This window comes from Delphinus delphis, chromosome 5 (assembly GCF_949987515.2).
Source record: "Delphinus delphis chromosome 5, mDelDel1.2, whole genome shotgun sequence".
Taxonomy (NCBI): domain Eukaryota; kingdom Metazoa; phylum Chordata; class Mammalia; order Artiodactyla; family Delphinidae; genus Delphinus; species Delphinus delphis.
Genome location: NC_082687.1, coordinates 43308469 through 43329658, shown reverse-complemented (window position 1 = coordinate 43329658; position 21190 = coordinate 43308469). Strand labels below are relative to the sequence as shown.

General features: G+C 49.3%; 1 protein-coding gene and 1 long non-coding RNA gene across 4 annotated transcripts; one reads left to right on the top strand and one right to left on the bottom strand.

The window, feature by feature from the left end:
* Positions 1 to 404: 404 nt before the first annotated feature.
* PRDM8 (PR/SET domain 8) lies at positions 405 to 20241 on the top strand. Of its 3 annotated transcripts, none has more exons than XM_060011686.1 (7): positions 405 to 491; positions 611 to 780; positions 12333 to 12584; positions 13589 to 13725; positions 15994 to 16214; positions 17210 to 17441; positions 17866 to 20241. In XM_060011686.1, the coding sequence occupies exons 5-7, from the start codon at positions 15996 to 15998 to the stop codon at positions 19476 to 19478; spliced, it is 2064 nt and encodes a 687-aa protein (XP_059867669.1). In that variant the 5' UTR covers positions 405 to 491; positions 611 to 780; positions 12333 to 12584; positions 13589 to 13725; positions 15994 to 15995; the 3' UTR covers positions 19479 to 20241. The 3 variants fall into 3 exon arrangements, with proteins under 3 accessions (XP_059867669.1, XP_059867667.1, XP_059867668.1); XM_060011684.1 differs by having other exon boundaries at positions 17863 to 20241; XM_060011685.1 differs by lacking the exons at positions 405 to 491; positions 611 to 780; positions 12333 to 12584 and having other exon boundaries at positions 13551 to 13725; positions 17863 to 20241.
* LOC132425380 (uncharacterized) lies at positions 2837 to 12202 on the bottom strand. The gene is made up of 4 exons (XR_009519431.1): positions 12147 to 12202; positions 4290 to 4372; positions 3583 to 3724; positions 2837 to 2990 (listed from the first exon to the last, which is right to left on the bottom strand). It is a non-coding gene; the product is annotated as an uncharacterized lncRNA (long non-coding RNA).
* Positions 20242 to 21190: the final 949 nt, after the last annotated feature.

Sequence of the window (21190 nt, the reverse complement as noted above, 5' to 3'; positions counted from 1 at the left end):
CCGCCAAGGCGAAATAGCTGGTAGGAGGATGGACTGCCACGCGGGGCCCTCCGCTCTTTCTGTTAGACCTGCCGGTCGGTACTGCCCCGGAATTCCGGGCGCTTAAAGGGGTCAGACGCCTGTTCCTCCTCCCCAGGGGCCATAGCTCCTCAGACACACCTTCCCCCCACACCCCCAGGCATCCGCTCCCACGCTCGGACCCGGGCCCCTTGCGCGCCTCTGGCCGAGCCGCTAGGCCCCTTCCCTTGTACCCGCACCTCCGCCCGCTGCCGAGGCTCCAGATGGCGGCTCCTCGCGCTCGGCTCGCGGCCCCTAGACGCCGCCCGGCAGCAGCCGGCGGTCGCTCCCTCCCTCCCAGCTGCTGCGGCTGAGACCTCAACCGCTCGGCGAGGAGGGCGGGATGCTCCGCCGGCTCGGAATGGTGCGGGAGCCGGGCCGCTGACGGGCGCGCAGGAGCCGCGTCCGCAGGGAAAGAGTCTTGCAGGCCCCAGGTGAGGAGACCGCGGGGGAGGGTGCGGGGAGGGGAGCCTGCCCGCCGCCTCAGCACCCTCACACCCCTACCGTCTCCCGACCTTCCTCCCGGCACCACCTCCGCGCCGGGGCCGAGCAGGCGCGGGACCCGAGCACCCGCTGGACCGCCGGGAGCGCCGCCCAGCCGCCAGGAGGGGGCGCCCAGCACCCCGGAGATCGGGCCCGAGGGCGGGCTCCGCCTGGGCATCCCGCCCCAGCCCAGTGGAAGGCTGTTCGGGCCGGAAAGGTGCCCCCTTCTGCCGGAGAGCGGTAATGCCCACCAGCTGCGACCACCCGCTTCCCCATTTTCTCCGCTCTCCTCCCTCTGCTCTTCTCTCTCGCTTCCTATTTGCCTCTCTTTTTCTCTTGCTTGCCAGGTTCCCTTCTTTCTCCCCGCCTGCCCCCTTGCATCCTGGACCTTTCCTCTCCTTCCCTGGTCCCTCCAACCGCGCGGTCAGGGTTTGTGCGCCCCCTGGGGCGGTGGGAAGGGGGATGTATTTCGTGCCTAGGCTCTGGCTCCTCTCCACGGGTGCCTCCCGGCTTCCCCCGAAAGCAGCTCTGAGAGTGGTGGCTCGTGGGGTTGAGGTTACTCTCTTCCTGGCCTGGGCCCGGCGACTCTTTGACTGGGGGAGGAGGGGGGGCTGCGTTTGGGAGCAGCGCTTCACCTGAACGCGGAGCTCGTAATTCCCTTTACTGGAGGGATGTATGAAGTTCAGCGGCCTGGTACTGAGCACCCTTCTCCCACGCCAGAGTCAGGACACTTCGAGGGCATTTTCCCTTACACAGACCCCTATAAGACCTAAAGTCCGCCTTCCCGGACAGTCCTCACTGCGGTCCTCCGTAGCAGTTGTGCTGGGATGGGGTGGAGGGAGGAAGGCGCTAAAAGGCCGCGGCGCCTGGCGTCGCGCGCCCATCTGACGTCCCCTCTAATCCCCCAGGGCTCTGGCGCGTGCCCACAGACCCTCCGCTCGTCCCTGCTCTCGGTCGTCGGGCATTAGACCCCCGAGAGCACGTTCCGTAAGCTCCCAGTACAAATCCCCTCGGAAACATTAATCACAACCACCAGAGAATGCAAAATGTGTGCCGTGCCGTGTCTGCCTTTTAATCCCGAACGTAATTCTGGAAAGCAGCATCAGACAGGGGCTCTATTAATCCCTTACACGAGCAAATGCAATCTCTGACCTACTAGACTTGTTTTCCTGCAATTTCACGAAGAGTTAGCCTCGCTAGAGGAATATTCAAAGAGAAGGAAAACCGTGAGAGACTTGAGACGCGGCGCAGTGTCGCAATAATGGGGTGCATTTCAGTCAAAAGGCGCTGCTGCTGTGGAATGGGATCGCCGGCCAGGAGTCCTGAAATTCCTCAGGGGTGGCTGCGGAGTGTGTGTGTGTGTGTGTGTGTGTGTGTGTGTGTGTGTGTGTTGGATGGTGGGAGGGGTGGGGTAGAGTTAGCTAGGCGTTAGGCGCCTAGTGAGGTTGGACCCCCGAGAGGAAACCCAGTTCTCTTTCCTCCGAAGGCTTCGGACACAAGTGACCTCATTTGGGGCTGTCCTGTTGCGACGGTGTTAGGGCAGGCGGAGGGGTCAGCTAGCAAGACGGAGGGGTCAGGGTTTCACCCTCTGAGGCCTGTTCCTCGCACTTGAGATTTCACTATCCACTCTCCTGCCGTTCAATCAATCATGTTCCCCTTCTCCATTTTATTCAAAACGGTCTTCCAGTTCCCTCATAATCGTAATTTGCACCATTGCCTTTTATCTTTGATTAATTAGGAAATCGAAAAAGATAATGGAGGGTCGGGCCAATAAATTAGCCTTAGGAGCCGACTGACGGACGTCTGGGGCTGCTGTGTGGGTGGGCGCTGTCCGCAGAGGCTGATGGAGGCTGCCGCCGGCCGGGCAGAAAGGGGTTAAGTAAAAGCGCGCGGTGCCTGCAGAGTGGAGAGATCCGCTCTGAGACAAACCCAGTGGCCTCAAGCAAAGACTTCTCCCTTATTAAGTGGAGAGTCTCCAGTGATTTTTAGCTTTTCCTGTTTGGGTCTAGAAAAGGAGGAGAGGGCTGGGGTAGGGTGAGGGCGGGACTCCTGTTTCTTCCAAAGAGGCCTCCCTACTAGCGCATGAACAGGTTTAAAGTTTGGTGTCTTTACGCTGGGGTCTATTTCTTCCAGGAATATAAAGTTATATTTACTTTTGCACCCTTTCCTTCCCTCTCCACTTGCCTACTAGTCTGAAGGAGGGTGGGAGGAAGGGAAAAAGAGAGGGAGACAGAGAGAAAGAGAGAGCGATTGAGAGATTCTGCTTTTATGATCAAATCAGTAACTCCCTGGCCCAAGAGGAAAGCTCATGGAGTTGTTCCCTGCCCTCGCCGAGGCGCCGGGCGGGTTCCAGATTCTTCTTTTCGCCCTCCGCGAAATCGATCACGCCTCCCAGACGGCTGAAGGAGAGCACTCTGCCACTCTTCACGGCTTCGCCCCAGCCTCTTTAGCTTCCAATTGAAAACCAATTAAAGGTTTCTATAAATCTGTTAGTTCCCCTTTTATCTGGAGACCCCTGATGCATGCGATATTGCCCTTTAGATGCCTCTTCCGTGTTTTGTTTTACAATTGTTGTATCAATATAATGCGGCCTTTCTTCTCCTGTCTCTATAGATACAGATACACAAGGAAAACCAAAGCTATTCAGTCTCCTCATTTGTCCAGCAGCCTAACAGTGGTGCCCTTTCTCTGCTCTGCTTTCCCTGCTTCAGGAGCAGCAGTTATGGTAGAAGCAGATGGCTACTGATTGGGGGAGCTTTGTGGCTCTAATACTGAATACTTTATGGAAAAGGACTTTATCATGCTTCGTTGGGCAGAGGAACAAGGGGATGAGATTTATGGCCAGGAAAAATAAATCTTTTCCAAGTTGCAGCTCCTTCTCACCAGTTGTTGCCTTTGCCCTGGGGGGGGGGGGGGGCGGGGGGGCAGGTGTTGTAACACTGAGGAATTGGTTTTATTTCATTTCATTCTCCTTTCTGCTAACACGGTTTTAGTCAGGATCTGAGAGGAGAGCAGAAGAAGAGCCAGAAGTTTATAAAATACCTTAGATTGCTGTTGCTGCATCAGTATTCTCTGCCCTCAGGAATAAAGCAGACGGGTATGGTCTTGAATGCTGTTTGGGGCCATGTTTCCCCCAATGTCCTGTTAGTTCCGGGTAAAACATCATCCTCCATTATCCTATTATCTATAGAAAACAAAAAAGCATGTTAGTGCTTCCATCTGAAAAATCAGAAGACACTAGTATTGAAGGAGTGGGGCAGTGATGAGGCATATGGTGATGTACGTATGCTCCCCTTCTTTGCAAGGGTCTGAGCTCTAAGGATGATTAAGGGATGTCTGTGAATGTGAGCTCCTGGACTCTTAATTGAATTTTCAAGCTTTGGGGAATATACAGATCCCAACCCTCCACTAAAGGCCTAATTCACCCCAAGATAATTCACCCCTGTGTCTTCCCCTCCCAGAAGCCAAGACATAATGTCACTCAGAAATGCTCGTAACATGGCTACGGGCAGCCAGGTGCAGAGAGATGGAAGACAACCCCAATTCTGGGTCCTCCATTCCATTTCAGACAGACTCCTTGCCTCATTAATATCTGAAATGCCATTTTTTTACTCAAGAAACATTTGTTGAGCATCTTCCATGTTCTAAGTTCCTCTACCCTGCCTTTCCTATTCTATTACCTTGACCCTAGAAACTGAAGAGGAAAGGCCAAGAAGGAAAGGCATGCAGGTTTCACAAGTGTCACCTACCTTACTGCCACAAGCTGCTTCTTCCCAATTCTGTGTGCACCACAACCCACACAGCAACATGCACCTTTGCATTCTGCTTCTCTCTGAAGAGGATACAAAGATTAGGAGAGCTAAGATTTAAAAATTATGTTTACTCAGCATTTCAAAGTAGCAGGCACTGAGGTGCTTTAATTAACTGTTTAGGCTCTTTCTATGTGCTAGACTGAATGCTCCCATAGGCTTATTGCATTTAATTCTTATGACCCTTTGAGTTAAGTATTATTAATGCTAGTTCACACGTCCCCTTCCTTCACAGGAAATAGAAGAACAGAGAAGTTAACCCAAGCTAGTGGTCCAGCTGGGTTCTGAACCCAGGCTTGCTTTTACAATATTCATAGCCACCCTATGAGACAAATGGTGTTTATGCTATTCTCCAAATAAGGAAACTAAAGCTCAGAGAGATTAGGTGATTTGCTCAAAGACACACAGCTAGTAGACTGCAGACCTGGGGTTCAAACAGAAGTGTTCAGGATCCCAAATTTTGACCTCTTAACCACTGGTTCCAGGACCCTTCAGAAGAAAGAGCCCACACTGATCTCTGTTACCTGTCCCTGCCCGGGCAAGAGGTTTCGCAGAGTGTGAGACTGCAGGCCTGCAGCAAACGGAGCGCGCCTGCCCAGGGCTGCGGCTGCGCGAAGCCGATGGGGCCCAGGGAGAAGGCTCTGCCCGGCAGCGCCGCCCCAGAGACTAGGCTCCGTCGGCCGCGCGGCCCACAAGGCCCCGCGCAGAACGCGTGCGGGCGTCTGCGGCGAGGCGGGGCCGGGGCGGGACCGCGAGGCTGAGGTCCCGGCTGCAACGCCACGTCCCGCAGAGCTACCCAGGCTAGGGTGTGGAGGGGAGGTACGGGGATGCCCACCCTGCTTCCGGGCCCGCCTGTTCCCGAGGGCCGCAGCTGATCCCCGGCCTTTGGAGGGAGAAGAAGGGCCGCACCGCTCCGAGGCCCTGAGCCCTGGTGGGAGCGGGCGACCCAGGCTTCAGGTTTCTCTGGCCGGCCAGGCTTTGGCTTTCTGGCCGCGGCACTTGAGCCAATCAGCGATGCGTTCACAGGCTTCTTACCCCATCGGGTGGTAGTGCCCGGACTTCCCTGCGTTTCTAACTTGCGCCGCTGCCAGGTCAAAAGAAAGGACTCACGGCCGGGATGAGGGATAGAAGAAGTCCAATCTCCCAGCCTACCAGCCAAAAACAGCTCGCTCTTCCGTAAAGTCTGTTTGAGCCCTTCCTTTGGCCGTAGAAGGGATTCCTGAACACCTGACGCATTCCTCCTGCCTGCTTATTTTATCCTCCAGTACCTCCTTCCGGTGTTCCTAGAAACATCGAGAAATCCTCAGCCTTCACTGAGTGGCTTTGAAGGCGGGTGCACAATACAATTCTTAAATTTTCTGAAAAGGAAGCTAAGGCAGTGTTACTAACGGTAACAGTAGCCAGCACTGAAATAGGTATTTACTGTGTGTCAGGCAGTGTTCTCTGCGCTTGCTAAATACCAACTCGGCCCTCACGGTAATTTCATGAAAGGAGTTGCCTTTATTACCCTCGGTTCACAGAGGAAGGCCTGAAGCACGGGCAGGTTAAATTATCCGCCAAGCGTCACGGGCCGGGATTCGAACACAGGTAGTTGCCCTGATGGAGTTGCGGCCCAAACCTGAGTTGTTGCTCGTGCTTGGGTCAGTTCCCTAGACGTCTGAGAATGTTCCTTAATGATGGCATTGAGACCTCTCTGGGATGGCCAAGGCTGAAATGAAACTAACCCCGGCTCTTGGAAGTAATCCTTTACCATCTGCTCAGCAACTGGCTTTCAAAAGCGCGCTCGCCCTTGTTCCCTTACCGAGTCCTTACCGCGACCCGGGAGGCAGCTCTTGCCAGCCTTAGCCTGCCTGAGGAGGAAATCCAAGGCTGGGAGAGGTCACTGGCAGCCCAGCTAGTGAGACATCAGAACACAGACCCCGTGCCCTGGGAAAGGGGGGCGGGGGAGGGGGGCGGCGGCCGAGGACCGCGCAGGGGACTGGGGGATGGGAGGGAGGGAGCTGGTGTATGCGAAAGCCCAGCGCTCGGGAAGCCTTTCCACACGGAAAGCAGTCGCTTAGCAGGAGGCCAGAGTTGGCACTAATTCCGTGGAGGCGATAGGAGGTTGGAGACTACGGAAAACTTGGAGGAGAGGAGGCTTAACTCCACTTGCTCCCAGCTTAGTCCAGGGGGTGTCTGCCGCGCGCTGAGAGCGCTGCATGGCTTCTTCTTGCCCCACGTTCCCGGTTTGCTAGCGCTGTTTCTAAAAGAGTAACCCTCCGCTGAAGGCTTGTTTGGTTCCTCCCAGGTCCTGTCCAGTGTCACTCCCTGATGACTCATCCCAAATGTAGTGGGAGTGTTGTCTGCCCTTTGTGATACTGTCCGGGTAATGCCCTCCCTGGGTGTCTTGCAGGGAGACCTCCTTAGCCCACATCTAAGCCCGTCTCTGTCATTTGGCCTTCTCCGTACTCTTAGCTCTACTGAGACATAGACACAGGAGATCCAGACATCAGGAATGGTCTGCGGCTCGCAAGCACTTCCCTGCCTTGCTTTGAGGCCCAAACGTTGGGCCCAAACTCAGCTGTCAGTGACTTTAGGGATAGAAGAACTATTTCAGTCCCCCAGGTAAGAAATGGAACCGACCCCACTCTCAGAGCATTGACTTTCCCCAGGACATTTTCCCAAGTTCAGAGGATCCCTGGAAACGTTGACCTCCTAGTGCCTCAGGTAAACTGACTCTAGCATGTAGATAATGCTACGAGGCATCTGATCACATACACAAGCTACTTGTTACTAAAATCATATGTATAAAATATATTCTTTAGAACTCTATTGTTTTGCTTCTCCAAGATCAATTGCTCTCCTATATGACTTCACACATTTTCTCAAAACCATCTTACATGAAAACATGCAACAAGGAGAAGTGACTGCTTTGTAGATATGCAGCCAAGAAAAATCTCTCTCTGTAACACACACACACACACACACACACACACACACACACACACACACAACCATGTCTGATCAGGTATAAAATTGTTCAGACCTAAATTGAATTCTAGGCCTTCAGGAAAGTGAACATTCAGGTCTTTAAAGTCAATATGTTTATTCTTCTTAGGATTTTGTGAATGATTTGTTTGACAATTCTGGATATTATTTATTTTAAAAATATGGATTTTCCTTAAAACTTTAGAGGACATTATTAATTATATCTTGCTTACCTTTATATCACATCACCAGAAGACTAGCAAATCAATGTGGGAATTGGCTTTTCAATAACTAGGTACAAGAGAACAAATATAAGTTTCAAGCCCCCTGCCTATTATTTTTGCCACTTTGTAATGTGTATACAATATTGTTTATAGTAGTGTTATTACAGTTGTTTGTGACAAGCTGATCTTTGAATTCCTTAAGGACTACTTCTCCAAGTATTAGAATTGAAGAAAACCTACTCTGGTAGTTTTTTAGTGCTTATGCAAATCTGTTAAAAGCTATAGACCTTCCATATAGTATTTGGGGAGACATTCCTCCATTGATGCTAGATTAATTCCCCTGGATTAAATCATGGAATACCTGCAATTAATTTGAACTGAAATCATAAAAGATAATTTTCACTCAATCCAATTTGCAAGATGACCAGGTAGCAGTTTGGGTATGAGAACATAGTTTGTGGAAAAAATGAAACTATTTCCAAGGCTCTAACAAAGAAATGTGAATCATCACTGTTGTGGTCACTGAGTGATATCTACTCCTCCAAGCCTTTTCATTCCTTTTCTTTTTTGCCTCTCTTTTCCTTAGAGAAAATCAGATGTCTCTCTCCTCAGGCTTCAGGAAAGTATGCCAAGGACAGATTCTGAGCTAGAAAGTCTCGGGCATGTGTGCATTCTGACTAGGCCCCCTCCCCAGGAAAGAATGTTGCTCATCCCCCAGCAGCCCAATTTATGATCTAAGTCCATATTTTAGAGGGCTAGCTTTGACCAGGTTCCAGGGAGTCGATTCTGCCTAGTATGAACCCACTATTTCAATAAGCACCTCTCTTTTAACTCAGGAATTGCACTCACCCTAAAATAAAGAGGAAAAGAGGTGGAACTCAGGTACTACTGAGTATTGTGATCATGCCCCTTCTCCTGGCTGTGGAAAGAAATTTGATGTAGAGCCTCTCAACTTGGTGACATTCCTAAAGCCTGGAGTCAGTCTTCTCAAAATCTGATGTTCCCTCCAATTTGAGACTGCTAGACACCCCTTGGTCCCCTGTCTGCCTGGAAAGCCTGGCCCAGAGAGAGAGAGGCTCAGAGGGGCTGACTATGCCCTGTCTACATTTCCTTCCTCCTACCCTACTCCTCCTACTAAGATACATTCAAGGGCTGTGTGTATGATTCTGGGAAGGACTTTGTAACCTGAGGATTTGACACAAAATTCCTTGCTAAATCTCTAGATATTCATCTGGGGAGGGGTATAAAATCTGGGAGAATCCAGGGGGTCAGGATGCTGCATATTAGATCTGGTTCACAGGTTACATTCACTAGGTGAGCATGAGGCATTGGTTTCAGATCTGTAGTAGTTGCCTTCAATATTACCACAGTTTGCTTGCCCTGCTGGAAGTCATTCACAGAAGCCATTAAGCCAGCTGACTACAACTTAGATCCAGGAGAGAAAATGAATTACACAAAGCTCTCAAAGGCTATTCAGCTTGAAGCTGAACTCCCACAAAAGGAAGGGCATGTGGAACTTGAGATCCCTCAGAGAGAAGGTTTTAAACCTGAGAAATGTAGGTTATAACTATAATGACGATAGCTTTAGTAGCAGCAGGATTAAGAACAGTTACTATTTATTGAGAAAGAGGAAAAGCTGAAAAGAGAAAAATGTGAGTCAGGAATAATGATCCCTGCAGTTGGAAGCCTGGAGTCCCTCCTCACAGGCTACAAAATTATCCATCCTTTGAGTTTCTGGCTGTCCAAGAATGAGCCCGGGAAACCATTTATGACCTATTGAACCAACTGTAACTCTTGGTGAGGAACAGACCCATACTGAAATTGCCATGAATACTTATAAAAAACAAAGTGCCCCATCCCCATCCCTGTAAACCATTATCCAGCTCAGCAAGTCTGCCTCTTCTTGCCTCTAAGTCATCCCTTAGAAAGTTCCTTACCCTCCTTGGTGAGGCTAGGGCAATGCAACACCCCTCCATGAAGCTCCTTTCTCTGCCTTCCCCAATCTCCTCATAGCCCCTTCCAGAGACCTCCCTGTAGGAAAGTTTAGGAAAATGTCTCCACCATCTATCTGCTTCTTTGGCATCCTCTTGTCTTCCAGTGTGTAAATATATATAATATTATATATATATATATATATATATATGCATGTGTATATATATATATATATGTGTGTGTGTGTGTGTGTGTGTGTGTGTATACACACACATATATATATATATATATATATATATATATATATATATATATACATATATATATATACTGAGCCTTTGCTGCTGTAGTGCTTTGGTGATACGATTAGAGGGGGATGAGCCAGGACCTAGAAAGTGATAGAGAAAGAAAAATAATGTGTTTTCATTCTTATAAAGTAATAATTCTTCTGAGTGAGTTATTCGTAGAGACTTTACCTGCTTCCGATTACAGAAGTTGAGATATTTGGGGCCCCTTTTCTCTCCCCTGGGAGGAGAAACGACATTTCCATTCTAATGCTCTCAAGAATCAGATTTCCTTTCTTACCCTTTCTCCATCCTCTCACTTAGGTCGTAAAAGGCACCACCTCGGGAATCATTCATCAACCTCTCTCCAGCCTTCTCTTCTAAAACAATACTGCAGTTGTCTACACATGTATTTTTTGCCATAACTGCAAGAAGCCTTGTTAAAGTGGGGCAAGGCAAAAATACCTTCACTCTTCATAGTCATCTCTCTAATCATTTAATTGGAAATAAAATCCCAGGGAAAAGAGCTCCAAATATATGCATAAACCCATTGTTTCATGTGAATTATATAAAACTATTGACCGAGATGCATCTTTATAGTATTGTTTTAGGATGAATAAATGCCTCAACTCTTCATTTAGTACCAGTGAATTCCAGTAAGAAATAATGCAGAATGATTTCAAAGTGGCTTATGCACCATTTTAGCCCATAAATTTCTAAAAAAAAAAAAAGTAATCTGTAGATTTCATTTACCTCCAATTAGCAATTTTCATTTAGACCATTTATATTACCTAACAAAATGTGTATCACTTAAAGTACTGGGAAACCCTCAAAGTAGGAATTTCAAACTTGCTCTTACCTATATTTGTGGGTTTGTGGTTGTTGTGTGAATCGTTTAATACATAAGACAAAGAGTTGGTTGGATTCATAAAATGTAGGAAATTTTTTATCTGGGGATTTATATCTAAAATCAGCAGTGGAAATCTAATTAGGGGGCAGGTAAGTGAAACTGAGAGGAAATATCATCTGATGGCCAGATTCTCAATACATCTCTCCCCTCTTTGATATATAGAATCTTAGTTATTTTCTAGCTTGAGATTTGGAAAGTCAAGCTCCCTCACCCCCAATTTCAGTACCAGAAACATCTGTTATTTATACAAATTGGAGTCTAGGTTTCAGTACCTCAAAGGAGACATAGTCTAAGAAAGGAAAGGCCAGGGAAAAGAAAAATGCCTGCCATTTAGATTTTAAGGTTTTCCAGAACGCTTATATTCTGGGGTGGATGCTTTTAAATTTACAATATGTAAGAGGATTTTTTAAAAGTGTCTATGCATGGACTGATGACTTTTCCTGGGAAAGGCAAACTCCCTATTCTCTTTTAAAAACAAAAACAAACAAACAAACAAAAAGCAAAAGAAGGCCCTAAGGAGTGTTTCGTTCTACAGTTTAGGAATTAGGTTCGAAGACACAGCACTCCTCCCCCCTGTCCACACACACACCTTCGCTGTAGTTTCTAAGGGACCACAACCCTCTTATGGCTACTTCTGTATCTTAATTTGCTGTTGTTTATACCTGTGTGTCACCTGCCCTTACTTTTTCCTTCTCTGAATTCACTTAATTGAATTCTTCAACACTGCAATTTATTTTTCAGATGTTTGAGGCAATTCTTATGACATTTCTAATCCCATCACCCTTTCTTTAAACAAGTGAAGGGGGAATGCATGTGTGTGAGTGAGATGGGGGGAGTAATGAATGGAGCATCCAGGTATAAGCCAATTGGTGGCTAAATACCTTGCAGATTCTTATATAGAGACATGTGAGAGCCCTCAGCATTAAGCTTTGGTCGTTACATGAGTTGCCCTTGAGCAAACTATTTTAAAGTGTGCACATGTGCATAAGAAAAATGATATGTTAAGATGAAAGACAACTGTAGTTTGAGAAGGTTTCTTTGAAAACTCAATAGCTAACCTGAACATTTAAGGGAGAATTCTTCCTTTACTTCCTAGTATATGGGGATTTTGCAACCCTTCTTTCTCCAAGTCCCAGCTTAATCCTAGACAACAGCTCTGTCTGGTCAGAAGGACTCAGAACTTATGTGGGGGCCGGATGAAAAGAGAAGGGGAGGGAGAGAGAGAGACAGAAGGTGGGAGGGAGGCAGAGAGAGAGAAAGGAGAATTTGGTGGGAGATTCCTCACACTTTTTTTTTTTTCTCCTCTGCAAAATCCTTTCCAGGCTTCCTTCTATGGTAGACGCCAGCGAAGAAAGGCGCTCCGTGCCTGGTTGCCTCACTGGGTTCCGGAGGGAGGTCTCTGAGCCACAGGAGCATCAGAGTAACATTGCACACACCTTTTCCTTTTAGGCTGCTCTTTGCCAACCCCCAATCCACTTACCTTATTTAAACACTGGCTAAAAACTAGGTTGTCTTCTCAAGTCGTGGTTCTGCTTTGTCCACTGTAGCGGCTACACGTCCGATTTATCCTAAAGCTAACTGATTGCCCTCTTCAACGTAGTGGTGTTGTGGATGAGACTGAAGGAGTGGGACAGTCTATACCACTCAAAGGTCTTTCTTCCCTTAGGAGCAGAGAGTTAAATGTCGAAAATGAACCCCGAGATCCCCCAGCGAAAATGTGTTGCGGGCCCCTGTTGAAGGAGTCAACTTTCAGGCTGTTAAAGACCTCAAGTCATTAGCATCAACTGCTGCGCTAAAGGGGCCAGCCAGCGCCTCTAAGTGGCTTAGCGCACAAACGAGGCTCCTGAGACGGCTTCGGCCACTCCATTCACTCTTCCACCACCTGCTGGACGTGAAAAGCTCTCCGGAGCCCATCTCGGTAATAATTTTTACTTTAACTCACCCTTCCCACCCCTGGGGGGTCTTAGACTACCTGCCTCCCCGGCAAGGGACCCCCTTGGGGATTACGCAGAACGCGCCAGGCTGAAGGCGGAAGAGCCTGAAAAGCTTGAGTCCCGTAACCTGGGTTTTTCCCACCAGTCCCCTTCTCACCGCTTACCCCGCCCAGGTAACTGTGTGCTGGGACCAAAAGACCCTTGTAAATCCCTTTCGGAGGTCTGGCGGCGTCCCTACCCCATCCCTCTTACCCATCTCCGTGTTCAAGGAAAGACTGAGCCACCAAAGCGCACCCTTTCTGAATCTTGCTCGTGCGGGCTTGGTAGTGTGAGCGCTCCTGGAGAGAGCTGACGCCGGTTTATCACCCCCTGGCAACTAGCTGCTCGTGTCAGCCGCGGCTGGAGGGCCAGAGAATCCCTCGGGGCTAAACCGCAGCCGCCTTTCCCTTCACAGAACTCAGACTCAGGCAATGCGCACGGGATCCGTGCGCGCGCTGAGTGGCCAGCTGTCTGCCAGAGGTTCTCCAGGTGCCAAGCGAAACGGGAAAAGGCCCTCTCCAGGTCTTTTGGTACTTCCATTTCCGACCCCAAAACTGATTCCCACCACCACCACCACCACCACTCTCAGAGGGCCGAGGCTTTAGGAGGAGGCGGGCCGGGCCGCTCTCGGAGAGGCGTTGCCACTTGGCGGAAGCGCTCGGGGCTGCGGGGCGCGGGCAGGCCGGAGAGAAGGTTTCCAGGCAGGCGGCGCCGCCGTAGGGAGCGCCCAGACCAGCAAAGAGTTAAAGGGAGGGGACGTGGGCTGTCACGCGTCATTGGGCAGATTATGTGCAGCAAACAAAAAGTGTGTGTCTGCGTGCCAGTCAGTCACTGCATCGGGTCCATCTGTACAACTCTCTCTCTCTCTCTCTCTCTCTCTCTCTCTCTCTCTCTCACTCTCCCCTCATTTCTCTCTCCACGTCTCTCCATCTCTCTCTCCTCTCTTTAGGCAGAGCCTACAAGACAGCAACACCAACACCTCTTGACATGGAAATACATTGATACAGTAGGCAAAAGAAACACTCGATTGCATCTCCCGGTTCCAGGTGGCCTTATTTGGGCGATTTGATCCTGACCTTATTCCTGGTAAGTCTATTTGCATTGATGGGAGAGGAGGAAGGGAGGAAGGCAGGTTTGGTGGGGAGAGTGGAACATTTTGTCCTCCGTCTTCTCATTATCCAGAAAGGGGGGGGGATAATTATTGACGGGATCTCTACTGCCAATAGGGTTATACAAAGGGAGGAGGGGTGGAGAGCCCTTTGGCGAAGAAGCCAGCGACTGGGGAGCGCGCGGCCGCCAGACAATGCCTGCCTACGGGGCAGGGCGAGCGGCCGGCGGCAGCGACGGCTTTCGGCGAGCCCAGCGGGCTCTGGGAGGATCCCCCGGGCGTCTGAGAACCCGGGCTTAGAGGAGGATGCAGAACTGTGAAAGGTTAGGTGGCAAAGGCGACCGCGCGCGGGCGGCAGAGCCCAGGCTCTCGCCCAGTTGTATTGTGACCGACTCGAGGCTCGTGGCGGCCGCCGTGGCGACGCGAACCCCTATTAGTGCGGCGTAGCGAGGATCTTTTCACCGTATTGTTAGGTAGAACTGCATTTTAATGATTGGTCCCTGCTGTTGCCCAAAGTGACGGGGCGACCTCTCGGCACAATGAAACGCTTGTGTGAAAGAGACTTTTAAAAGGAAGAGAAAAATTGGAGCATAAAACGCTGAATTGAGGAAATTGAAAAGGAGAGAATAGGATTCCGTTGAAAAGGAGGTTCTGAGAGACTCTGAGGGATTTTTTAAAATGTATTTAAATTTGCAGTTGGAATCAGAAGGGCTACCTTGTGTTGGGTAAAATGCCCAGGGATAGATGCTGTAGCATAATAAAGTAAGTTTCTACTGTATGGATAATTTCTCTTATTCCTGCCTGGCATATACAGCCCATACTTGACATTTGGGGGATGTAGCAGAGTGAATGGAAAAGAGGCTGACCAAAGTTTCATGCTCTGTTAGCTGGAAATAAAAAAAATAAATAAAAGCACTACCTTGTAATCACATTTGCAAGATTAATTGGTTAATAGACATTAAGATAAAAATGAACATGACTAATATTATTCCATGAAGAACAGCTTCTGAGGAAAAGAATTAGGTTTCCCTTTCCTGCTACTTAAATTGTACAAAATATACTTAAATAACTGCCTATGGAGACGTTATTAGGGAAAAAAAAAACAACTTGGAGGAATCTTTTAATCAGTCAGAAAGAGTAAACAATGCAGTTTAAAGCCACTTTAAATTTTAAATATCTGTTTTGTTTGTTTGTTTGTTTAATGATAAGTCTTGTGTGTGGGGGGGTGTCCAGTGGCAAAGAAAGGAAAATGTCTCCTTATGACAGCTTAATAATAGAGAGCTCTCCATCGGGGCATCACTTTCTGAATTACTGCGGATTAAACAGCTGGAGAGCCCACCGAGGTCTACTCAAGCGGGGCTGCCCCCTCTTGCCCAGACAAGGTCCTATCTGGGGGAGTGAGCATTCACCAATCATTACACACGCGGTATTTCAGACTGGGGACCCTTCAGTCCTGCCTTATACCTGCACACTTCATGAGGCACATGCGACTCTATCCACCCCCTTGTATAACAAGGTAACTGGGATTCACCCTCATCCATAAATAAGCGTGTCGAGAAAAAAATAATTACCTCTGCTTGCTGCTTTTAATTAAAGCCCTCGGAGGGATAGTGTTGGATTATGGAAATGAGCAGACACACGTCCCCTCTCGTAGGCTGCAGAGAAAGGTTAGCTGACATGGAATCAGTGGCCCTGACACTCTACTTGAAATCCATTCGCCATGCTCTGCTGTCTCCGCCTGCTCGCAAATGCTGCTCCCCTCTTTGGAAGAAAAAATAGAATAAAATCGGCTCCCCGGCGCCCAGTTCAATACATAAGAGTAGAAGAGAGGAGATTTCTCCCAAGGGTTAGAAGTTTCTCTCAGTCTGGAAAGTCTATAGGGTAGTAAAAAATCCTATTGTTCTTCCCTTCTTTCTCCCTCCCCCCATCCTCCCCCAAGGTAATGAAAAAAGCGATCTTCTCTTTCCTAGCCCAGTTTTTCTTTCTCTCTAGCAGTCAGTCTGCTCTGAGCTCCCCCATCACAATTTTTTTTATAATTTTTAAAGGAAAAGAAAGCACTCTTCATTGGCATCTTTGTAATATGCCAGATTTAATCTGCCATTGGCTTTATTTTTGAAATAAGAGCGATGCAAAAACCAGGCAAATTCAAGAAAAATCTGTCTAGTAGTCAAAACGTTCTGCCTGGATTCATAGAGGCAAAAGGAGTAATGTAAGTCGCTTCAATTGTCCTGTGTATCTGTCTTCAGTGATGGAGGATTTGGGCATCCAGAGAGGCATCTGGGATGGAGATGCCAAAGCTGTCCAACAATGTCTGACAGATATTTTTACCAGCGTTTACACCACCTGCGACATCCCTGAGAACGCTATATTCGGTCCCTGCGTCCTGAGCCATACTTCCCTGTACGACAGCATAGCTTTCATAGCTCTCAAGTCCACCGACAAGAGAACGGTCCCTTATATCTTCCGGGTAAGTCTTGGCCGATGCTGTGTAGGGTTATGAAGGTAATATCGTTTTGAAAATGGACTAAGAATCATTCTAATGGCAAGCTGAGACAGGTTCTGAATGTAGAAAACGCAATGATACGTGCCATTCTATTTTACACACCAAAAGTTAGAAAATGAAAATTAAACTCAGAAGTATTGTCAACTGGTTTTCCAAAATAAGTGACAAAAATTGATTTTGAATGCCAGATATGTCTAAATCAGTGCCTCAATTCTGGGCTTTCCTGGAGACGAACACCACTTCCTTAACATTTTGGGAGGTTTCACTAGGGTTGAGGCTATTTGCATACTAAGTACTTGCTATAAGTACTTTTATTATAAATATTGGGTGCATTTGCCTTCCAATCCCAAGAGGCGTCTTGTTCCCTGGAATATTACTCTTTCTGGTTAAGCTAGCTAGTGCCTAGAGTTTGTATTTAAATAAAAATGTTAATGTTTTGACAATGAAACATCATTAAAGTCATATGTTTGAGTGTGAAAAGTCCTCTCACTTCCTATTCTTTCTTTACAAAGAACTATTAATTGTTTAAGCCAAAACTAGGAAGATGAGTGAATGCCACAGAATAATTTTTAAAACCTAAGCCTGCTTTTTACTTCTAAAACAAAGAAAATTCCCCATACTTTTGCAACGTGATATAATTTAGCAATCAATTCTCAAGAGGTTAACACTAATTTGAATTGTAAGAAGAAATTTGCTAACTTGGTGTTCAACCAATATACGATGACTTAAATAATCTACATAATTGATGCAGCTTTCTAGGAACATTATCTTGCCTGCCGACCACAAACATGAGGATGGATGTTAACTCGGGTCAAGTTTCTGGAAGCTTGACCTCAGATAATTCTTTGGGAAAGAATAACAGAGGAAATGGCCCTGGCTCCTGTGGCTTCATTCTCTCACAAGAGTTTCCCTCCCTCATCCCCTTCCTTCTTGTATTCTTTCTTTTTTCTAAACTGTAGGTAGACACCTCAGCGGCGAATGGTTCCTCAGAAGGTCTGATGTGGCTGCGTTTGGTCCAATCAGCCAGAGATAAAGAAGAGCAGAACCTTGAAGCCTATATAAAAAACGGACAGCTGTTTTACCGCTCTCTCCGCAGGATTGCCAAAGATGAGGAGTTATTAGTTTGGTACGGGAAAGAACTGACTGAGTTACTCTTGCTCTGCCCCTCTAGATCCCACAGCAAAATGAATGGTAGGTTGGCTCTCGACCTGCGTCTGGGCCCTTAGCTAGCGGGGGAGCGACGCAGGGAGCGGCGGGGCTCACTCTGGCGCCTCGGCGCGCCTTTCCTCCCTTGGAGTGCCTCATAGGGAGCTTCTGAGATATAGTCCGGAATGAAGCTGGGACAGCTAGGTGTAGGTGAGGATAACTCGGGGCACGCTTGGCTTAATGACTGCACTCCCCTCAAATCATGAGGGAAAGTTAGATCGGGTCTTTCACGATGTTCTGTACTCAGGCACTCAGGCCCTGAGAAGCGAAGGTGGCTTTGTGAAGGGGGTGATGGCAAACTGGCCTAGAGACGATGCTGAGTAATCATGTGGTGTGTGTGTGTGTGTGTGTGTGTGTGTGCGCGCGCGCGCGCGCAATTGTGTGTATGTGGTGTTTGCTCACTAAGCAGGGTCGTCCCCTTACACATGCCTGGAATGCAGCCAACGTTTCCAGTTTGAGTTTCCCTATGTGGCGCATCTGCGCTTCCGCTGCCCCAAGAGACTTCACAGCGTTGATGTGAGCCCCCGAGAGGAGCAAGGCAGCGGCGTGGGCACCAAGGATCACGGGGGCGGCGGCGGCGGCAAGGACCAGCAGCCGCCGCAGCCGCAGGAGGCACCCTTGGGTCCCAGCCCCAAGTTCTGCAAAGCCGGCCCGGTCCACCACTACCCGGCCCCCTCCCCCGAGGGCGGTAACCCGCCTGCGGCGGGCGGCGGCGGCAGCAGCGCGAAGCCGTCCACGGACTTTCACAACTTGGCGCGGGAGCTGGAGAACTCCGGGGGAGCCAGCAGCTGCTCCCCAGTGAGGAGCCTCAGCGGCTGCAGCGACCACCAGGGGGCGGAGCTGAGTCCCGACGGCAACGCCGCGGGCGTGGGCAAAGGGAAGAGGAAATTCCCGGAGGAAGCGGCGGAGGGCGGCGGCGGCGGCGCGGGGCTGGTGGGGGGCCGGGGCCGCTTCGCCGAGCGGCCCCCGCCCGCCTCCAAGGAGGACCTGGTGTGCACGCCCCAACAGTACCGCGCCTCGGGCAGCTACTTCGGCCTGGAAGAGAACAGCCGCCTGTTCGCGCCGCCCAGCCCGGAGACAGGCGAGGCGAAGCGCAGCGCCTTCGTGGAGGTGAAGAAGGCTTCCCGAGCGGCCGGTGTGCAGGAGGAGGCGGCCGCCGACGGCGGGAGCATGGCCGCCGAGGAGCAGGACGCGAGCGGCGGCGGCTCCTCCACGCCCGTGGCCGCGTCGCCGGCTGGCTCCGAGAAGCTGCTGGCCCCGCGGCCCGGGGGAGCGCTGCCCGGCCGGCTGGAGGGCGGCAGCCCGGCGCGGGGCAGCGCCTTCACCTCAGTGCAGCAGCTGGGCGGTGCGGGCGGCAACGGCGCAGGGGGCGGTGCAGGCGCTGGGACCGCGGGCGGGGCGAGCGGTGGCCAGGGCGCAGCGTCGGACGAGCGCAAAAGCGCCTTCTCGCAGCCGGCGCGCTCCTTCTCTCAGCTGTCCCCGCTGGTGCTGGGCCAGAAGCTGAGCGCGCTCGAGCCCTGCCACCCCGGAGACGGTGTGGGCCCCACCAGACTGTACCCCGCCGCCTCCGATCCTCTGGCCGTGAAGCTCCAAGGAGCTGCGGACCTGAACGGAGGTTGCGGGTCTCTGCCGAGCGGCGGTGGCGGTGGCGGCGGCGGGCTGCCCAAACAGAGCCCCTTCCTCTACGCCACCGCCTTCTGGCCGAAGAGCTCCGCCGCCGCGGCGGCCGCGGCGGCTGCGGCCGCGGGGCCCCTGCAGTTGCAGCTGCCCTCGGCGCTCACGCTGCTGCCGCCCTCCTTCACCTCTCTGTGTCTGCCCGCGCAGAACTGGTGCGCCAAGTGCAATGCCTCCTTCCGCATGACCTCCGACCTGGTGTACCACATGAGGTCGCATCACAAAAAGGAGTACGCCATGGAGCCCTTGGTGAAACGAAGACGGGAGGAGAAACTCAAGTGCCCCATTTGCAATGAGTCCTTCAGGGAGCGCCACCACCTCTCCAGGCACATGACTTCGCATAATTGACACGGAAAGGACTCCAGCTTTCCACGCGCGCACACGCATAGTCGAGCCTTGCAGGAGCAAACACACGAGGACATCCACCACCTCCTTGTGACCTGAAACATCGCACCCAGACACACACACGCACACACTCACACACGTGCTCTGCCCCCCCCCAACCTTTACATCCAAGTGTTTACCCGTGACCTACACTGCACACACACACACACACACACACACACACACACACACGAGACAAGATGGTGGATTTTTGATTGGGTGGGGTGTTTAAGAGGTTTTCTTTTGAATGCACGTATTTTCACTTTCCCCAAAACAAAGTACATTTTTTAAAATGTCATATATTGCAACATATTGATGCATTTGTCATACGTTTCTACTTAAATTATTAAGCACTTACGATTTAGATGGAATAATATGTAAGGGCAAAATTTATTTTAGATATAAAGTAAAGGAGGAGGGTGAGATGCTTTGTGCATCTCTTGATTACAGTTTGTGTTCCTACAAAAATAAGCAAAACAAATAAAAAGAGGGTCACCATTCAATTTAAGTTTCCAGGGGGAAGTGCATGTATCATGAAATGATTATGGACTTCAATGAAGAATGTCATCATTATGTAAATATGTATTTCCTTTTAATACAAAGTGTAATTTTGTGCCAGTGAAATGGAGTCTGAATAGTTATGTGTTTCTTTTATCCCTGGAAAGATTTATTAAACTTTATATAGATTATCTGGATATGTTGGATGCTTTGACAATAAATGACTATTTTCTTCAAAGCAATTATTGGGAAGGTGTTTTAAAATGTTTTTTGTAGCTAAGGGCTACACTCTGAGTATGTACCATATATTTTCATTGAGTGCCCGAAAAGAAGGGGAAGAAACTGCAGAACAGAGGAACGATAAACCCTACCCCACTTGTATTATTTACTCTAAGCCAGTTTTGAGCCTAAAAGTGGGAAGACAAAGTCTGATTATTATTTGGAAAATCTTTATCTGGAGAGTGTTGAGCTTCTTGATCAAAGGACAAATCATCTAAACAAAGATGCCTGCCATGAAGCTAACCTGTCCCTGGGATGTCATCATCTTTTCAGCAGCAGGATAACTAGCATTTTCACAAGTGGCCAAAGACAAATAATTTTCAGACCTGGATCAGGGAGACCAGGTGAAAAGCCCACTTTAGGTTCTACTAATGATGCTTACATGGAAGAGTATCTTGTGCTCTAGAACCCTTCACCTTTCTGTCATTACCCATTAAGAGACTCTATGGAGAGCTTCTTTAGAAACCAAGGTGAAATGGCCATGGTAGTGTATGTATTGGCCCAGTTTTCCCTGCACAGACTTGAACAGCTGCACAGCCTCTGGAAAAAAACTAGCCCTGGAGCATTACAATACAGAAGACCTTGAGAACTTTCCTCTTCTCCCTGCCCTTTGTCTTATGAAATGTCCCTCTGTACTCTTCATATAGTGACAACAGTTCTGAAACAGAGCGTATGTATGTAGGTGTATGTGGTATGTCCAGAAACCATTAGATGCAAAACCAAATGAATGATGATCCTTTAGGTCTTAGGGTAGCTTGTACTTAATCCATGGACATCTTCAGAGTCACTCCATAGGTGCTCTAGAAACCAATATTACACTGTTTTATCTATCACAAGAGGTGTTCTTTCCCATTTGTAATTCCTTCCTTCACATCTTGCCAACCCTCCCCTATGTCAGA

What these genes read in the sequence shown, in the direction of transcription:
- PRDM8 (XM_060011684.1), top strand. Translation starts at nt 15,996, where the DNA reads ATGGAGGATTTGGGCATCCAGAGAGGCATCTGGGATGGAGATGCCAAA. An exon ending in CGGTCCCTTATATCTTCCGG is followed by an intron (nt 16,215 to 17,209) that starts GTAAGTCTTGGC and finishes TCTAAACTGTAG; the next exon opens with GTAGACACCTCAGCGGCGAA. An exon ending in ATCCCACAGCAAAATGAATG is followed by an intron (nt 17,442 to 17,862) that starts GTAGGTTGGCTC and finishes TTGCTCACTAAG; the next exon opens with CAGGGTCGTCCCCTTACACA.